This window comes from Clinocottus analis, unplaced genomic scaffold (genome assembly GCF_023055335.1).
Source record: "Clinocottus analis isolate CAN_PGR_092001 unplaced genomic scaffold, fCliAna1.0.p SCAF_20, whole genome shotgun sequence".
Classification (NCBI taxonomy): domain Eukaryota; kingdom Metazoa; phylum Chordata; class Actinopteri; order Perciformes; family Cottidae; genus Clinocottus; species Clinocottus analis.
Window position 1 is genome coordinate 7,486,711 of NW_027175932.1, and position 20,337 is coordinate 7,507,047.

Below are 20,337 nucleotides of genomic sequence, written 5' to 3' on the forward strand. Positions count from 1 at the left end.
TGTCTGAGCCAAAAATGTCATCCAATAAACACGTAACATAAGAGATGCAATCTCTGCTGAGAATGGGGGTGTGGGTGGGAAGTGGCACACATCTTTACCCCGGGGGCCCCAGAGCAGGTTCATCGAGTCATGACTCTTAAGATATAGAAACACTAAACCTTTGACGAGTTTGTTTTCCTTGATTTAGACACCATGGCTCATCGGCTGCATTGACAGGTGTTTATTTGTCTACTTCCAGAAGCCACTGAATCATTTGCCAATAAATGATCCTTGAGTCTTGTGACATTTTGGCTCATACAGTTGATTCAAACACACGAGAATTCAACAAGTTACAATACGATTTTTCTCCTTTTTAATGCAATCTTTTCTCAGAAACAATCCACCTAGTCCACGCCATCAAATCACTTTCACCTCAACCTTTTCTGTGCATAATATTCATGACAAAACGGTGAGAAAGCTTAAGTTTGTTTGGAACAGAATTCTCTGGATACATCCATGTGACATTACAACGTGGTCAGCAGACAATCGAGCGGTCCGAACCCACCGTGCATTTAGTGGACGCTTGTGTCGGGGCCGTCTTACATTTGTGTACATGAGCACATACATCTCATTTGTGGGACTCTTTACGCTCATGCTTCACTCATAAAAGGAGCATTCACAGATCAGCATCAAACAAAGGCTCAAGTGGAAGCAGACGGTGTTTCAGCTGCGAAACATCGAGGTGAATGGGTTTATGTCTCATATGCTAAGTTACGTGAGAAGGGAATTTATGAGGTAAAATAATAAGGGTCTGTGGTCTTAATTTCAACAATGAAGAATTTCAATCTCTAGATGATTATATTCTGAAATTACAATGTTTAAGATTATTTTTCTTTATCACAAAGCAGTCGGCCAAATATTAAATGTATAATATATAACGTGACATCACAAATATTCCCACTTGAAAACAAACACTTTTTTTCAATTTGGCACATCATATTCCACGTTCAACAACAACAACACACACACACACACACACACACACACACACACACACACACACACACACACACACACACACACAACAGCTTGAGGTGGTTGGAGTCCAAACCGTACCAATCGAACAAGGCTGAGGGTTCCTGGAAACTGAATTGGTGTTTGAGAGCTTTAGTTCTGAAGCGTACGCCTCGGTCACACGGGGAAACGTAAAACAGTGTGAAGCAGTGTGTGTTCATGACGGTTGAATAAACAATAAAATAAACATCTGTCTGTTGAAGTGTATGCCAGACTTTTTGTCATCCTCTTAGCAAAGCTTCCAAAACATTTCCCTGATCATTACTGTCCTCTTTTTCCTCCCCAAAGAGTGTTTGAAAAAAAACAAAAAAACATTTCATAATGTATGTCTATACTCAGTCTTGTGCATCTGACACACAAAATGCGATATACATTTAGTTAAAAAAGAAGGAAAAAAAAGAATTTAGTTTACCCAACATCTCCAGATCCAGTCTGATATTCTTTTCCGAGTTAACTTCTCTACCATCCTGACAAAGATTGATTTCACCAGATCATAATTCAGAATGCATTAATTCAACCAGCCGGTTTCACACCAACCGACCTTCATGTCCTGAACCGTGGCACATTGTCATCGATACAAATATACTGTACATAATCATGTTCTCAGTGGGTTTTCTACACGTTGGTTTTATCCTGCCATTTGTACATTGTTAAAAAATATATAAAATATTAAGAGAAATTGTACATGTACATTCAGGTTAAAAACACGTTAAATGTTTCTCTTCAATCTATTTACAAATCTCTGTGTGGTTTGGAGTCGTCATTCAGCTGTCAACACCGGAGTGAGTGGGTGTCTCTTCTCAGTGAGAACAGTTATATGAACAAAAAAAACAACTGCCAATTTGAGCCTTTTTTTCTTTGGATTTTCTCTCTTCATATTCAAAATGTAGATATCATTTAATTTAGAATATTTCCCAGGGACCATTTTTGCCTTTAACAATATTTGACAAGATATAGTTGAGAGGCAGACGGGACCCACGGAGAGAGAAAGACGGGGATGACCGAGAGACAACGCTGACCTTACAAAGTATGCGTCTTAGACCCCAAAATTGCACTAAATACTGAACTATTTATATCAAAACTCCATTATAAGCTACGACGGGCATTTTTCATAATTCATTAAAGGTTAACCAAGAAAATAATCAAAGGTTAATTCAGAATTTAAATTTCTAGTCGCAGCCCAAAGCACAAGTAACCGTAGTTAGAAGCAGACGGTGGAAAAAACAATCATAGCGTACAAGTAAATGATGTCATTTTGTGGTCTGTTTTTACCAAATGAGACATGATCACGTGGCTAACATTACTTTAAAGAGCAGTTAACCATGATTATTTTCAATGAGAGTTGAGATAAACTCAACAGACCCGATAGCAGCACTTCATACCTCAGGAAAGACTTTACACCATTAAATACTTTCACTTAAGAGCCGTGGGAAAGCGTCACCGTAGCGGTATGTGGCACTAAAGAGTCAACAGTCCAGTTTATTGGCTCAGTCGAGGTTAGTGGAGACAAACCTTCTGTGGCTGAAGTTTAACTACGAACACAGCAGTGTTGTCAAAGGATATCGAACACAACAGCACGACGCCGATCCAGTCCACTGAGGTATCAACTTACTGACAGTTGGTGCTATTCTGAGAGATGGTACGCCTTTGACCTTTGACCCTGGCATTTACGATCACATGCCAATTCTGGCATAGCATTTGATTATGTTGTTTTTGTTAGTTTAATTGTGTTAAATAATTTTTTCTTTCTATTTTGAACAATATTCTTAATTTTTGACACTTTTTCTCTCTCATTTTAGACAAATTTGGGAAAATGTGAGTTGATGATTACATGGTGTAAAGAAAACCCCGCCAACATTAACATGCAACACAGGAGAACCTTGAAACGTCAATGCTCTCGTGTCTCAAAAACAAAAACAAAAAAAAGGATTCATGTCGAATAGGATCTGTGATGTCATCATCATGGGTTGATGATGAAGACATTTTCAAGTCTGGAAACATTCCCCGCATGGCTGTGCTTTGGGGTCAATTACTCTTTTATTGACTAGAAAGCATTTCCATTCTGCCAAAAATTAAATGAAAAAAAAAGACCATTAGTGAGATAAAACGACCCCAATACAACATTCATACAAAGTTTCTTTAAGGCATTCCTTCACCAGGTCATCCACGGCAGCTGAGTCTGCAGCGTCCTCCTCCCGGGCTGCAGCTCATCGGTCTGGTGTTTGCCAGCAAAAGAAAAGTGTTCTGGAGATATTCACAGTCTTTCTGTCAGAGACTTCTCCAGCTCTGTCACGCGAGTCTTCGACAGTAAGTTCTGGTGATGGCTTTGGTCTGTCCTGCAGCTAAGACTAGAAATTAAAACATACAGGAGAGCCGCAACTCTGAAAAGTCATTAGATTCATGCAAGACTGTACAGACTTTCAGTGCACCGTCCGAGCGGGACGGCGCACGTCGTTTAGGAGCAGTCCTATCTGCAGGAGGAGCCCAACACGTTACCCGTCGAGGGTGAGGTGGCGGTGGCGCTGTAATGGGGGTAGTTGTCGTTGGGCGGCGGGCTCGGGAGGATGGAGTTTCCGTTGGTCGGGGAGCAGTTGAGCTGGAGCCTCCGCAGGTAGTCGGCGTGGACGGGTTTGTGGCTCTGCAGCACTTTGATGGCCTCGTCCACGGTGAACCACTCCCTCTTACGGCCTGCAGAGGGAGACAGAGCGCAATGCAGGAGTCAGAAGGAAGCTTTCATGTTGGGTGCGTTCCCATAATTAGAGAGCCTCAACATACAATAATATACAGAAGATACACTTTGTCCTCTCCCACAGGTTGCTCTTACGTTGCATCAAAGCCATTTTCTTTTAGTGCATATGCAATAAAGCTCAAAGAAATCTAACACGTTAATCTCGTTAATCCACGATAGGAAGAAATGGGAAATGAAACTGGGAAGTGTAATGCAACGCTGAACTAAAGTATTTTACAACAAGTGATTCATTTGGTTGGCAAGATTAAATAAAGCAAGAGGAAGAATCACAAACATGAATGCTTTAATATGCACTTAAAAACCTGGCATGGATACCAACGTATGTGCATACTTAGTGTAAATCAGAGCCTGCTACATGTACTATGTTATGCTATGACAGGTAGAGGATGCACATAAAGTAAGGCTGGATGCAGGCTACTGTCAGCTGTAACGTACTGCAGCTCAGAAGCACTGCAGCTACGATCGATGGCCTAGATTTATAGGCACCTGTTGTCACGGCATACCCCAATGCCCATATAGGCTCTTCTGGCCTCTACATGAATAAATAACAGTATACTGTAAAAAAAGATGAGCTATTCATTAGCAGAGCAAGACATGCACACACACGCACACACACATACCACAGCGGCGGCTGCAGACATGCATGGGACGGTGGAGTGAAACTGTACCTATGTTGACGGAGTCTTCCCAGGCCTCCAGGGTTTCTGTGACAGTCAACACGTACACATACGTCCGGTGCTTCCGATCCTGGTTTTGCTTGACGGATCACAAGAAAGAAACTGCATATTTAACAATCAGACAGAATGATTTGTGAACAAAGCATGTTTCTCTTGTCAACACTATTCTAAACAAAACATGATACACATCATTTACATATTGCATGCTAAAAATAGATAAAGACTGCAATTTGTGCACTTGCGCAGGTTTAATAAACTGGAAGTAAGATAAAGCCGTGTGAGCTTACCTCGAACACGCCGAGCAGACGACCGAGCTTGCCCTTCACACCGGCCTGAAGAATAAATGAAGACATCTTTTTAGATTTTCTTTCCCCCCACTGGCTCGAGCGAACAGAACAAAGTCAGCAAAGGACATTTCTTTGTGAGCTTTCCTTAAAGTTTTGAGTACGCTATTCTCTCCCAAAGATGAATAGAGGGTGGAAACGTTAGAAAAGCAGTGTTCAAACAAGAGATTGTATTCTGTGGCAAAACAATGGGTATTGTGTATTACATATCAATGTTTAAAGGGCCGTATGTACCGAGCTCCACTCTAACCTCCCAGGCTGTGTTTCGATGTAGAAATGCTTGACGACCAATTACCCAAAGAAAAACAAAATGAACTTTCAAAACTGAACTACAGACTAACTCCCTGTGGCAATTTCATTTTTGTCCTCTGTGGCCTTACATATACATATATGGAATTATTTACACTAGTTGAGGCCTTTAGGATGGACTAACAGTAATTCTAATAATAGGTATTATTATGGTAACGTCCCACGGCATGGAATAAAAATAAAAAAAATCTGGCACAACTCCTGAAAGAGTTATTGCGGAAATGTAATTATGCCCCTTTCATAACACTTGCCTCGTCGCTTTATTAATTCGCAGGAATCAAATTACTGCCGGGACATATGACATCTGTCCTTTCCCCCTCAGCATACTTCACAAGTGTCACTCTGTCGCACTGATGTGTCCAGCGGGTTGGGCCGCAGGGTCCCGCGAATGCGCAGGAATCCAACCAGGAGCCAAGTTTAGACCGCTGACGTGGCCGAGAACACAGGGTTCTCAACCGGAGGGATTTCTGGAATACCAGCACACTTCTCGTTCACCGAGCGACTGACACCCTGTCCCGTCAGAAATCTCCCCCGTAGCATGCATACTGCAGCCAACAGTTTAAACCACGCTCCTCCTCGCCGTTTAAGATGTGCATTTAAAGACGTTTTAGCAGGATTCTCTGTCCAAAACACAGGCGTGATGTCACTCAGTTTCGCTTAGTGTCAAGGAACTATTCATTCTTGGGTTTATTCACCTCCTCGAACACCTCTCGCACTGCGGCACCACACGGCTCCTCCTCTGGCTCCATCCCGCCTCCGGGGACGATCCACTGTTCCGGGTGCCGACTGCTGCTGACCAGCAGAACCTGAAACCGAAAGGAAATGTTTAACATGTCAATTCCATCATTTTACGATGAAGTGAGTATGCCGCTTCAGACACATCATAAGGAAGGAAGAAGCCCCCGTAGTGTCTGAGGCGCGCACACTGAAACTGAGCTCGGCATGCGACTTGACCCTTGACCCCTCTGACTCAGGTCTCAAAGACAGCTGGCTGATGATTGGTGCTGCCTCTGCTATTTATTCTCCGTGGCTGTAGACAAGGATCCTAAATCCCCCTCAGCCTTCGTAGCTTGAGATATTGATTAATGGTCTTCTGAGTGAGACGATTACATGAAAGATATATGGGAATTTGAGAATGATACACAACTGTTCAATTTAATTATTGTATAATATCACACACAAACCTGGACCACAGTTTGTTTAGTAAAAAACAAGTTATCGCACTCTAACTAGAACAAACGGAGGCATTTGGGGAACCTCTGGCATGTAGCCGCTCCACGTTTTTGGTGATGACGTTCGCCTGCGTTCACTCACTGTTGGTTTCAAGGCTTATGACGCTCAATCAAAGTCAATGTTGAGGCGCGTCCAAAACACATGGAGCCCGGCAAACAATGCATGTAAACCAAAGCATGAGCTGCTCAAATTCTGTCTGCGCTTCCCTCAGCGACCTGCGGGGCTTGAATTACACTACAGTTGCAGTGTACACGGATATGCACGGATCAGATGTGTCCGTGTCTGCATTTTCTTGCCGTATCCGTATGGCAACCACAACAGACACAAGCACATGTGCTGTAAACATCGTCGCATTTGCACGGAGCGATCGGCTCATTATAAAAAACACGGGCTGCGACATGACAAGGATCGTAGTGACATCAGCAGCTGATTCGGATGCGGCGTCTTCTGCGGTTCATTCGCTTGCTTGTCAGTTCGCTTGTCAGCTATTTGACGGTTTAGAAATAAGTTTGTAATACACAATAAACAGTAATGGTAAATATGTATGCATTGGAGAGAGAAAGTGCGTTTGCCAGCTTGTGCAACAGATGGTGACATCACTGCCACACAGCTGCTCACCATACCCAGTAATCTGCCATTAGAGTCAGTCTGACTTAATCTTAACTCTGTTTTTCTATATATTCCCTTACGGTCTCTAATGGGATTGTGGCTGCAGCTACCAGAGGCCCTCCGAGGCTCCGCTAAGGGCCGGGGGCCAAACCAATGGGACAACAAACGCTCGGCGGCTGTGCCAGTGAGCGCTGTCGGCAGCCATCTTTTTTCCCCATTTCAACATTCATCCGACTCGGCCACCTGCTTCTTCCCGGACCGTGTCATCAGGGATGAAGGGCAGCGGGGCAGCTCTACACGGCAAGCATGATGATGTGGTTAAAGCGTGTGCACGCTGCGCAATCATTTTGCTGTCGATAAAAAAAAAAAAAAAGGTTCAAGAAAAACACACAACAGGTGTACGTCTGCTGTAGTGCGCAGTAAAGGACGGGTGTTGGAGGAAGGGGCCTTTATACTAATAGTACAAACAGAGCATGACGTCTTCCCGGCAGAGTGCAGACTGTAAAACATGTTGAACCGCGTCACCTGCTTGAGTGCAGCTGCTAGTGAGGTGAGCGAGAAGAAACTCAACTGTTGCCTTTTTAATCACGATGTGAGACAAGGGGTATTATTTTAATTTCAAAAATGACAAGGAATATGTTTGTCATAAGCAGTAAGGGTTTCTTATCACCTCTTTTTGATTGTGAAAGTCACCTGCTGGAAGGCTGTTTCCATACAGGCTATTATTAGGTGATGTACTTCTATGTAGGATGGGCTATTTCAGTGATATGACATGATACAATATTCATTCTTTGAGTTCAGGGTGTGTTTGAGACAAACCCGCTGTCTGAGTGCGTGAGTCTGTGTTGAGCTGCAGCCAGGAAGGATTAAATGGAGATCACTGGTGTCAACTTGTCGAAAGGCGAAAGTGTGAGATGTATACAAAACAAAAGCGGCGGAGTTTACGGGACAGCAAGGACAAAGCAGACGTCTGCTCTGGTTGTTCCATTTTTATCTTCTCAAAGTTGCTTCATGAGGAACTCACATTTAGTTTTCTTTTAATGAATTTAGGAATGTCGAGCACTGAATCAACATATTACAAACTGTGTATAATTAAGATTTACTTTCTTCACATGTGCATCTGAGCCGAATACAGCCACACGCTCATAAGAGGGAGCAGCGGGGGTTTGGTGTTGCCTTCACGCTTTGCACAACCAGACATTTGTCATCAAGCCTGCGAGCTTCTGTGCATCTCTACAAGCAGCAAGACACTTGGACAAGCTGGAGAAATCCAATGAATTCCCTGAAAATGCTTTTATTTCAAGACCATTCACGATATAATTCCACCACTTGTTCTTTTAGCTAACGGTTCAGACTAATCTGCTCGCTTGGTAACGACTTTTTAAGCACTCAATCTTACCATCTCGCATTCAGGTCAGCTGACTTAATTTGTGGATATATTTACTTTTCTACAAATCTTTCCAATAACCGCTGAAGAAGAAGAAGTCCAGTACCCACAACTTCACTCTCTCCGACCTTTCCTCTAACTTTGGACGAACAGGAAAAAAAAGGAAAGCGCAGACTACTTAGGCCACAGTTAAAAGGGTGAACAAAATAACTCACACGGTCATGAAGCATAAGCCGACAGCTGAACTCGGAGCACAGAAACACACTTATATTTGGAAAGGGGCAGGGAGAAGAAGCGACCCCAGAGGAAAACACCGCAGTATTTCCCCGTGACATTTTACTGTTTTGCAACTGTTATCACTTCCCAGGCACCCCCAATGTGAAAAAAGGAGAGGGGAGAATTTTGTGGAAACATACTGCAAATCTCTCCTGGGTGATGAAAAACGCTTTGGACAAATGTCGGACTGGCCTGACGTTAGCTAGTACGATTTAGAGAAAAAGACCAGTAACTTAAAGATCTTAACTTAATATCATAATTTGAGGTCTCTGAACCACTGGTAGTAAGACACGGGCCATGTGAGTCCTCTGGCTTGGCCTCACACAGGGACAGCAGGCAGGGATATTCTGGAGGACATTAACACCCTCGCCTCCTCTCTGAGGCGGAGCGCCTGTAGCTGTCAAATAAAGAAGGCATCAAATGCCAGGGTGGCGCTAGCAGAGAATGATGGAAAGTCTAAGACACTTAAGTACAGAAGAGCCAGGGGCAAAAATCAATAGTGCTAAGCTATAAAATAGTCGGCGCATTATAAAAAAGGTATCAACAAATACAGGAAGACTCGTTAACGGGGATTGTTGGAGACGAACTGCAGGAGAGGCAAAGAGAGAGAAACTGAACACCTCCATGTCTGACTTCCTGCTGGAGCATCCACTCCTCAGATAACCTCCCCCTCCAGTTCCCAGTATGACATTGTTTACATTGTTTACTGCTGCAGAGCCTTCAATATGTAGCCTCTTGGTCATAACATCATAAACATGGTGGTTCCTGTTAAAACTGTTCTCTCGATCAAATCTTTCCTCTTCCACTCTAAATCATGCATGGACTCCCGACATTATATAAAGCTTATTTTAATAAAGCCTCAACACTGCCAAGCACAGTGTGGAACATGTTAGGTTGCTCCTGAAATCAGAAGACAAACTAAGAGATTTGAAAGGTTCAAATTAAGATCGACAACAGTTAAAGTACACATGAGGGAAGTGGAAACAAGCTGCGAACACAACGATGACCTTTCAAGTTGCAGCCAAAATTTCCCACATTGAGAAGATATGAAGCATCATCAGCGCTCATGTAGAGTTTACGCTTCTTTTAGCTCTGCTCTAATCTCCACCACGTAAAATATTTGGCTCTTAAGCTGCTAAATAGTCCACGATGTTCATCCGTTAGATGCTAACATTGTCGGTCTGCTACTGGACAGTTAAGTCTCCAGAGCATTTTGGGAGTCAAGTCAAGTTGCAGGTCAGAAAACCCAAAGCAATCCCTATAAAGCTCTTCAGAAATGATGGGCTTTGTAGAGTCAGGTGAGAGCAACCCATTTCACACAGTCATTTAATATATTGTTAATATGAAAATATTTAAATCCTAACAACTTTAAAGCCATACAGGTTTACTTTGTTCTTCTGATTATTTCTGCACAGGAGCCGGGTGAGAATGCCATGATGAAATAACTTCTCATTTGTGGCTTTAACACTGTGCTTCACAATCCTATCCAATCAGAGCAACTGTAGATGTTTGATAACATGAAGCTGAGTGTGATAGAACCATAAAGTTTTACTTACTTTAAATTAAATGTATGAAAGAGTCGACTCCAAGGGCTAGTTATTCAGCTTAGGGTTTCTGCAACAGACCACTGCACTATTATGACATCAGATAATTAAAGAAGCTCTCTTGGCACACAAGCCCCAAGCATCTCACATGCTGTTACTTTACCCAGGTGCCCTCCTTAGTTAACACTGGCATCCCTCTGCACTGTGAGGTTCCTGTTTTCCCCTGTTGGGAGTTTAATTGCCGTCATACAGGACCTCGCCTCGAGGGCTCAGCTTTCACCTTTCCCCTCCAGAACAAAACAGTGCAAAGGCTCTTATTTCACCACAGCTGGTCTCCTGTGTCTTGGAACCAACTGTATATGTGTAGGCATGTGTTTAAGGAGTGTTCTGACATAAAGCTCCACATCTCAAACTTCTTGAGAAGGAGAATGGCCATTGTTGACACCCCAAACCATAATCACGAGATCGGTTCTCATATTTCGAGCGGTGCCAACCATGTGATGGCATGAGTAGACATGCCTGTCAAAGCCTGAAAATCCTGAGGGTGATAGTCACACCTACACCCTTATGTTGTCACAATGCTCTCTGACAGTCCTGTGATTGCAAGTCAAGAGAAAATAATCACAATGTACGTAAGAGCGTAGTAGTACAGGTACAAGCTGTAACAACAAACTCAGAACGCAGACACGCATCATATTTACTTTGTTATAATTATAACCCTAATCTTAGATTCTCTGTCATGTTTTACGCCTAAAACTCAAACGTAATGACATAACGGCTGCACATGTGGAAGTAAACAGGCATGTGTGAAAGTGTGCGTGTATGTGTGTGTGTGTGTGTGTGTGTGTGTGTGTGTGTGTGTGTGTGTGTGTGTGTGTGTGTGTAACTCTTCCAATCTGTGTGTTGTACAGCTAAACACTGGTGGGCTCAGGGAGAGCGCTCTGTGCCAGTCCAGGGACACCAGACTGGGCTGTTTTGTATATTGTGTAACAGTTTGTTTATGGAAAGCTCAAAGAGGAGGCTAAATTTAGAAATAGAGAGAATATGTCACAAAAACAGAGGTGCGGTCCTGATATTTGGACATATGACTTTCTCGCCATTATCCGGACATCATGTCTGAAAAAACGTAAGATTGATTCATACATATGGATACACGACTTTTATTAGTTATATGGGAACCAGTGAAAACATATTAACTTGAAATAATTATTTACATTCACAAAAGCTCTCTTGATAAGTATATGTTTATACAATGGATCTGAAAGCAATTTTCTGTAGTTTGTACCAATGTGATTTGGCAAACATTTGATATGGGTACTGTTAATACTTTTGTTGTGAAAATAAATGAGACAAAAACACTTGTCATATCACAGCTGTTGTGTTTTTCATGAGGTTTGGGGAGGAACAACACTGCGATTATGGTCCAGAAATCCACTTCAACGTGGATGGACTGCATTGTATATCACAAAAAAAAAACATATTTAACACACAGCAACAAAATAAGTCTGTCTCTCATATTCTGTATTTACACGGCGAGGGCCCCTTTAAATCCTCATCCACATTAAGTGCTACGCAGCTCGAGGCCGGTCGGATGCAGCAGAAGCATGAATGGCCACTGCCTGAATGTTTACCCTCCCTGACGCGATATTTAATGGTGGTGAAGTGACAGTTGATATATATATTTACTAAGAGAGTTGAGGTCGTTATTCTTAACGCCTCACTCAACACACGCCGATGTAATACCCCCAAATTATAGGGAAACGTGCAACGTAGTGCCTCGCCCCCTCCGTGTTAGCGACCTCAAGACGAGCACTGGGCTAACAGGAAGTTGAGCGAATATTTCTTCAAAATAAGAGCTTCGTGTAAACTCAACAGAGTTTTCGAATGGGGCACTTGCTCAGATGTTTTATTTTGAAATGTGCCGCCGATGTCGTTTGTTATTAATGGCAGCTACTTTGACAACAACCCTTTTCCCCCCTTTCTTTACGCGCTCCTCAAACTAGCCTAAACTGGATGGCCCAAGGCGCATCAACAGCAGCAGCAGCAGCACGGAAACACAAACCAAAATAGTGGCATTGTGAGACACAGAAAAACAGTGTGAACGCAGCTACACCTAGAAAGAGGCGCCATACGTCTAAACCCATGTGCAATATTACATATAATTTTCAATTTGGTTCATAATCACCCCTGTGCCGTTTGAATGGGTGCAGACAGGGAGATGACTAGGCCACAAAGTCATACACAACCCCTGGATGTTGTTCATATGGTTCAGTTTCTGCGGAACCTCTTACCTCCTCTTCACGTTCATTCTTGAAGCACAGGCATGCTGCTCGCTTCTTGAAGCCCTCGCCATCGTATGTCCTGGTCTGGTTCGGTTTGAGCTTCATTGTGGATTTATTCTGCCTCCTTTTTTTTTTAGATAAAAACCGGCACAAGAAAACGGAGAGTAAAAGGTCCAACGAGTTAACAGCAGAGCCGCCGCATCGCTGCTGCTCTCTGCATCCGTGGTCCGAGATGGTCAGAAATAGGAAGAGGAGGAGGAGGAGGGGGGGTTCTTGGAGAGATCCCAACCGGGGTACCCGTCAGACGATCCTGGATTTATGTTTTCCTCATCAAATCAGTGGCACATGAAGTCAACGCTCTCGCTGCTGTCTGTGATTTCCAGTCGGCCGTTCAGAGATCGTATGTGGTCTCCAGCCTACACAGCACAGCCCTCCTCTGGCTCCATTTGCGCACGGCCGCTGACTCAGTACAATGAACAGGCAGACTGGAGTTTTAGATATACGGATCACTCCTCTGAAGCAGGAGTGAGCTCATTGGTTGGGTTCGTCTCAGTGGGCGGAGCTACACTTCTGCTCAAGGAAGCCATAATAAACAAATGCGTAATTTGGGTTGATCTCCCCCAGACTGGTGCTGCAGAGCACGGGACCTTTGACAAGAAGACTTCTCCTGTTTCTATGAAGGTAGTCACTGGTGAAGATTAATTCATGATCTGTTATTTAGGACTGTTCTGCGCTTGGTGCAATACGTGCAAAACCCCAAATATATAGGATCACAAATCATTTTCAGAAGAAACTCCAAGAGTTACCAGACTCCAAGACCTGCCAAGAGTTTACAATCCAAGCAAGGATTTTTAATATAGCAAGAAAGTCAGTCACTCTAAACCAAGAATTTTCAACTTGCTTTTTCCGAGGATCAGTTAATTAATAAGCAAACATTACAATTATGTATTAGATATAATGATTAACTATGAAAAGTCCAATAGCTCATCTTTCTCTCTCTTCTAAATACATTAGTGTATGTTGATGCTTTGTATGCACTCTGACACCTTATTTACATTTAAGGTACCAACAAATCCGTTTGTGAACCAATTTATTTTCAATGTACGTTAGAAAAAGGTTAGCAGGCTTCACAACACCCTCTCATAGACGCTAGTCTCAAATCAGAACACGTTGAGGAAGAAAAAGTAGAAAAACAAAAACATAGTTTACATTTCAAAGTCAATGATTGCAAAACATGTTAAGAACGGCATATTAGTCATCGCCAGGCCTCAGCCTAATTACTAAGCCTCCGACTCAGCTCATTATTACCAAATAAAACCAGCCTCAAGTATTTGTCATGATACAGTCAGCACATTACGTCTTTATTGCACTTTTAAGGCGTTTTTCTTTTGGGAGTTTCACGTTTCACCTGTTCCACACACACGTAATGGTACATTCTGCCTCCTTTTACAAGCGACAGGAAAGCCATGATGCTATATAACATTTTTAATCCGATTTTGGTCCACAACTTGCTTAAAACAGATCCATAAAATGTTTCTTGTAACACCTCCTGGATTCTTTTGTGTCTTCCGTATTTTGGTGGTGTTTTAAGTAAAATATCCAGAGGTCATGCAAGTTACAGCTTATCAACAGCGTGAATTCATATCATAACTGTGGTAATGTTTTGCTGAGCAGTACCAATCCGTGTGGGAAAAAGGTATTTACACACTAATTTAAGTTCATGCTCAAAGGTATTTTGAATAAAATATGTGAGGTTTGTTGTTGTAAATTTGGTGATTTAAGGGTTAAAACTACAGTGTCGTAATGCAGCCTGTTTTAGGGGGAGTTGTCAGTGTGAATAAGCACCACTCCTAACTGCTCCCCCTGACTAAACACATTAGAGGAAAATCTGTCTCCACTCATATCTGATGGCGCTCCCATGTTGTCGCTGGCCTCATGTTAAACTCAAAGTCAATGAATGCCACCCCTTCCCTCTGTAACTACCCCTCAGGTGGGGTTTTGGAAACGGTGATTGCATTGTAAGCAGCTGTAACTTATTAACTGATTCAACACATTCACTGTTTCAGTGATGTAATTCCCACATATGACAATCAAATGACATATCAGAGGCTGTGGATGATATACCTTCACCCTGATACTGTTCACCTTTGACCTGTGGGCCGCGAAGGATCCACATGTTGTAACTCCACTGATGACAATCTCCAGAAATGACCAACCAAAGAACGAGAACGATCATAGTGAGTCAAAGAGTGAGGTAAACCACTTGTTTGGTGTGGTACTTAAGTGTTGCAACTTTCAGATGGATTGTCACAAAAAAAAAACGGATCAAAACATCTGCATGCTTACGTCCATTGCACTCAATTGTTTTCTAAGCTTTCGGTCAGAAAGACCTTCATCAGAGCGGTAGAGATACACGCACAGAACAATTTGTCTCTCACATAGAGGTCATTAATTGACTATCAACACACAATAGATTGGAGATACACAAACACCCCCGCACACACTTAGATTACACCACACTCAGAGAAGAAGAAACACATTGAGAAATAATCCAATACAGAGTATAGGATTTCACTCAGGGAAAATGAAGGCCCAGACCTTAAACGTTGAGCACAGCGGTAATGCAAAAACATAGGTTGCTAACATAGATTAAAGCAGATTGACCGAGAAAAAATAACGACAACCAATCACCTATTGTTACTACAGACGAGCAGAGACAGATAATCTGTACAAACGTACATTATAACATTAACTTTACAAGATTAACTGTCATGACATCCACGATCCTCAGAAGATCAATCCAACTAACTTTGGTGATCCCTGACTTTTCCTCATCAAGATGATCTAACTTTGGTAAACATTGCAACTTTTCATCTAGTTTTATTATCAGGTCAAAACTGAGGGGAAAAAATGTCCCCACATATTGACCTCATTCACCCTTTTCAGCCACATCCCCCCTCCGGTTGCACACGTATCTTGAGTGAATTGTGGAGATAATTGTTCTCCAGATAACCCAGAAATTCCTCAGGGTCGATGAAAAAATCACTAAGGTCACGCCATGTTAACATTTCAACGACAGCGGCCATCGCCTGAATGAGATGGAAACACAATTAGCCGGCAGGTCACATGTTACTGGAAGTCAAACTGCATCATCATCTTGTTCAAGCAGGCTTACACCGGCATTACGGCTACAATGTGATTACATTAGTGATAACGGCAGCCCATAACAAATAGCGTGAAATATAGTTATCAAGTTAAAGCAAATAAAGAATATACAATATACAGTAGATAACACATTTTTTTGATAAACGTGAATTGCTATGTCAGGTAACTGTATATTTGATTAAGCGGTATCTAGCCAAAACTGATAGAAAATATCTTATTATATAAGCAAATCTGAACATTTTCATGGATTATTACGGGATTAGTACAAGTTTAGAGGATTCTAGTTTGTATCAATCCAATTAGGGTGAGGGAGACATGTTATAACATTTATGTATTTATAGAATTGTAATGTCGTTTGCATATAATATATGACGCTGCGTGATTTATAATGAACTAAAATTAGAATCATGCTCCACATATAACAACAGACGCTCAGTCGAGTTATTATCTGGCATTAGTCACCTGAGAGGAAAATAAATCTTTCTGTCACCGTGTTACTTGAAGTGGTTTATCATCATCTTCTTGCATAGCAAAGGAAGGCCGTTAAGCGTTCCCTTTTTAGCCGAGGTGTGACGGGGAAGGAGGATCCAGTTTCTCCGGGCTCACATCAGCACAGAAGGAGCAACGGAGGAGCCAGAACTGAACGGCTGCCTATCGCTGTCCTCGCTTTAGGAGAAGCGTCACGTAAACCCTGTTCTCTGGCATCATGACGTAACAACACGCACAAACACAATATACACACAAATACATATTCAGTATATTCCCACTTCTTTACGTGTGTCGTTAGATGTGAAGATCTGCCTCCTCATTTGCCTGTGATCCACTCAGTGTTTGCAGTCAACTCTGATTACACGTATCAAATCCTGATAAGCTCACCAATAAATCTTCTCTTTTGACCTCACCTTTTTAGCCTTCAGGCATGTGAGGGGAATGGCTTCTGGCCAGACAGGGAAAATTAGAGCCACAAAAAGCTATGCCTTATTATTGTACAATAGATATAAATGTGCCGATCAAGATGACGACAATGAGGCATCATTCAGTCCCTCCTAAATTTAGTGCATGGATTATTATGCAGTCGCTATCAGGCTAATTTTAGATTGGGCCATCTGTTATCCTCTAGTGTCTCCATTATTAGACACTTCAGTTTAAAAATTAAGCTTTAGTAATCTCAGCCTTCCTTTGTATATTCACCATGACAGACAGAGATAGGACGGTTGTTCGCCGGTGTTCAGGGTGAGGTGAATGTGCTCATGGGATGGAGCTCGTCCAATGATAAAGTGAGCTCCTGACAGCCGCGCCAAGGCTGCAAAGATGGATGTGAGCTGCTGTCACTGTGGAATATAGAGCCTATGACGGATCTATGTCGTCGACCATTGCAGCGACAGAGCGCTCAGAGAACATTTCTGCTTTGTCTCGAACTCCTTGTTAGCTCTACCAGAAAGTCAATTTTTAAAAAGCATTAATAACTTTTTTTTAAATTTTACTCCATTGTTGTTCGCTCAATGGTTTGAGAGATAGCCGCTGATGTTGGTTTACTAGCTAACTGGCAGCTGTAGTCCAGGATCAATATGCCTGTAGGCTTGTGACATGCTTAACATATCAATAAACTCTGGTGATATCTTTCTAGATAAAGATTTTCTCCAAGTTTTGTAGGTTTGTAGATGAATGGCATTGAATTTGTGATGCTCACAGCGTTAAAAAAAAACATCTCTGTGAATCACTGTGGAAAACACCTCACATCAACATCTATTTTAACTGTTTGTATACCATAATAAATATACAGTAGGTTTCAAGGCTGCAGATGCATTTATGATAATAATTTGGTTGTGAGGGCTAAAGAACACAAAAGGCGCCTGTTGGTGCATATTAGAGCCTTCAATTATAATAGATGTGAACACAACAGACTCAACATAGATAAACATCACTTAGGGATCAGATAGTCATGAACAAACAGGGTGGGGTCAAAGCTCAGCTTTTTATCATCAGATATAAAAAGATAATATAAAATAAGTAATAAATATAACTTGATTCTTGATGACTTTACTTTGACTACTCGACTTTACAATGTGATGTGCTGTTGTTGATAGCTGCTGCTCAGACTGTTAAGGCTACCTGCGGGCAAATGTTCCCCTCACAATGATGTCTGTGTCTCCTTGAGGTAGAACAAAAACACACACATACACACTCTATAATCACAGGAAGATTAGGCTTTAAGGGGCATAAACAAAACCAGACAGTGACAGCGTGATTGCCAGAATGTGGGAACGTTGTCTGAGACCAAACCCCACAGTGATGATGACACAGGGAGAATGAAAACGATGGCATTTACCTGAACAAGTAGCTTAAACTCAGAGTGTGGCCTGAGGTAGTGAGTGACTGGAAAATCGCACTTCTATATCACAGTAAATTTGTCAAAGTAAATTTTACTGAAATTGAAAAGAAATGTATTGAAAAAATATAACATTTGGTCCCAGTCTAAATAGAGTAAAATCTAGTAAACCGTGCCAACCTAATTGTGACCGATCAATGCTTCGTGAGCTGAGCTAATTAAAAATAATAGATCTTACACCTTGCAGTGAAAATCAGTGAAATGTTACTTACATTGAAGCATTATTGACGCCACAGAGCTGTCCGTCATTGTCAGATATTGATGTTGTCATCACTACTTTATGCATTGTGGGATATTCACACCGGCGTAGTGTCCAGTGTTGGCATACTGTGATATTTAACTAGAAAAATAGTATGAAATTTCAGTTGTATTAGTTAAATAACGATGGCTTCTGACATACTGAAAAACATCAGATACTATTTAAGCAAATGTATTAGATTGCTTTATGATATTTCATACAGTTTACCAACAAACAGAAAGTCACAAAACTGAAAAAAATAAAGAAAAAGAGCAGAAAAAAGGAAGGGATTTGCTCGAGAGACCATCAGTCCTAACCCAAATAACACTTGCAAGATAAGTCAGTCATTACACCGTGAAATAGTTCTGACGAGCCTCAATGACCAACGTTTGACCCTTACAGCATGTCGGCAAATCAATCAGATGTGTCACGACATGCATTTCCACAGTGGCTATGTTGTACCTGCAGGTATTGCCGTAGCCGTCATTGTTCTCGTCGCCTTTCCTTTCCTCACCTTTCGAGGACAGTTTGCTGGCCCATAGTGACTCATGTGTTTGATTTAGCTCAGCTTACAATGTCTTCTTATGTAACCAGAAGACATGTTTTTATTCTGTTTGAGTACTTCTGAAAGTATGTTATTGTATGCCTTCGTCTGTTTTTGGAGTTCTTTGGAACATACTATTTGAATACATTGTACATTGATTGGAAATGCCTCAACCTGACGAGGAGTCATTTTTCCATTTTGTAAGATTCATTTCAGGGTGTTCCCCAATAAATAGTTTTGCAGAGGTAGAGCTCCCCCACTCATAACCTTGAAAAGGGTATTTGCCAACCTTTAGAACAACTCAACCTTCGTAAATACAGTAGGTTTTACAGTCGAACTTAAAACACATCTTCTGGAAAAAGAAACGGTTGTTAAATTGATTAGAGATGCATGTTTTTCATTTGACAGTTACAGTAAGTATACATTGCACAACAGCCTGACACAACTTCACGGAGCTTTTTAACACTGCAGCAAAAATCCTCCCTCGTAGACGTTTATGTCTCCAGTCTTTCCCTCATCCATTCCCTGAGGTGTGGTGCTGTTTTATGAATGAGCTGTTATGCAAGAAAAGGTGACCTGTATGCAGAGAGAGAGAGAGAGAGAGAGAGAGAGAGAGAGAGAGAGAGAGAGAGAGAGAGAGAGAGAGAGAGAGAGAGAGAGGTACTGTATTCAAGTGATGTCTTTGTGTGGTGAATTACATGATTTGTTTTTGTTGTCGTTGTTCGGTGCTACAGAACAACGGCTGTGAATTAGGTCACACGCTATGAATGCATGTTGTATTTACACTAAAGCTGGAGATTGCCTGGTGTTTATCAAGATGTTCAAGGTGTAATCACCATAAAGACCAGATAATAACCAGCACCGACTCCGTGGTTATCCAACCTGTGCCAGACGATGTGACAGCGCGTCAAAGAAGCCGCGGTCAGGTGAAAATCTTTCACCCCCCACATCGCGGGGCAATACTTGTAGTTTTACGAAGTAAATCCACTTAAACTCGATTGAGGTTCATCCGACTGAGAGAGGGAAAGAGTATGTTTCTGCTAAATCTGGAGAAAGTATAACAAGTTCCTACACTGACTAAAGGATACAACCTTTATAATTAAGGCCGTTTGTGTTTTAGGGATATAAACTGGAGAGTTTCAGCGTACTGATGGTCAGTTTGGTCCCTTTTTACCTGCTGTCTGTGCATCTGACAGTCAGGGGAAGTCAGGGTTTGGTGTGCAAGGTTTATTCCATCCAATCTCAGTTCAGGGTTTATCATTCAATCAGATGTGGTTTTATAATGGTGATACTGGTCAATAAATATAATCACAGATGCTTCAACATTTGAATGATTGGTCAGGTGAAATGTTTGTCATTTTTAAGCAACGAGGCCGTCGACAGACAATCTACAGAGATGATTTAAGCGTAGTGCAAGTAACCATAAATGGTCATTTTCCTCAGAGTATTTTAAAGAAAGCCCTATAGAGGGTAATACTATTGGTTTTCTGCATGCTCACCATCTTAGCACAGCATGTTAGCGTGCAAACAATTAGCTT

At 41.9% G+C, this 20,337-nt stretch overlaps 1 protein-coding gene across 1 annotated transcript; it reads right to left on the reverse strand.

Moving 5' to 3' along the window:
- Window positions 1-280: 280 nt before the first annotated feature.
- nudt4b (nudix (nucleoside diphosphate linked moiety X)-type motif 4b) lies at window positions 281-12,927 on the reverse strand. The gene is made up of 5 exons (XM_068586789.1): window positions 12,473-12,927; window positions 5,828-5,938; window positions 4,767-4,811; window positions 4,471-4,558; window positions 281-3,741 (listed from the first exon to the last, which is right to left on the reverse strand). Exons 1-5 carry the CDS (start codon window positions 12,566-12,568, stop codon window positions 3,521-3,523), a joined length of 561 nt encoding a protein of 186 aa, XP_068442890.1. The 5' UTR covers window positions 12,569-12,927; the 3' UTR covers window positions 281-3,520.
- Window positions 12,928-20,337: the final 7,410 nt, after the last annotated feature.

Bases quoted from the DNA above. Each gene is read 5' to 3' on its own strand.
- nudt4b (XM_068586789.1), bottom strand. From the start codon at position 12,568: ATGAAGCTCAAACCGAACCAGACCAGGACATACGATGGCGAGGGCTTC. The intron at 4,812-5,827 runs GTGAATAAACCC...TTTATTCTTCAG, and splicing joins TGCGAGAGGTGTTCGAGGAG to GCCGGTGTGAAGGGCAAGCT. The intron at 4,559-4,766 runs GTAAGCTCACAC...TGATCCGTCAAG, and splicing joins GTCTGCTCGGCGTGTTCGAG to CAAAACCAGGATCGGAAGCA.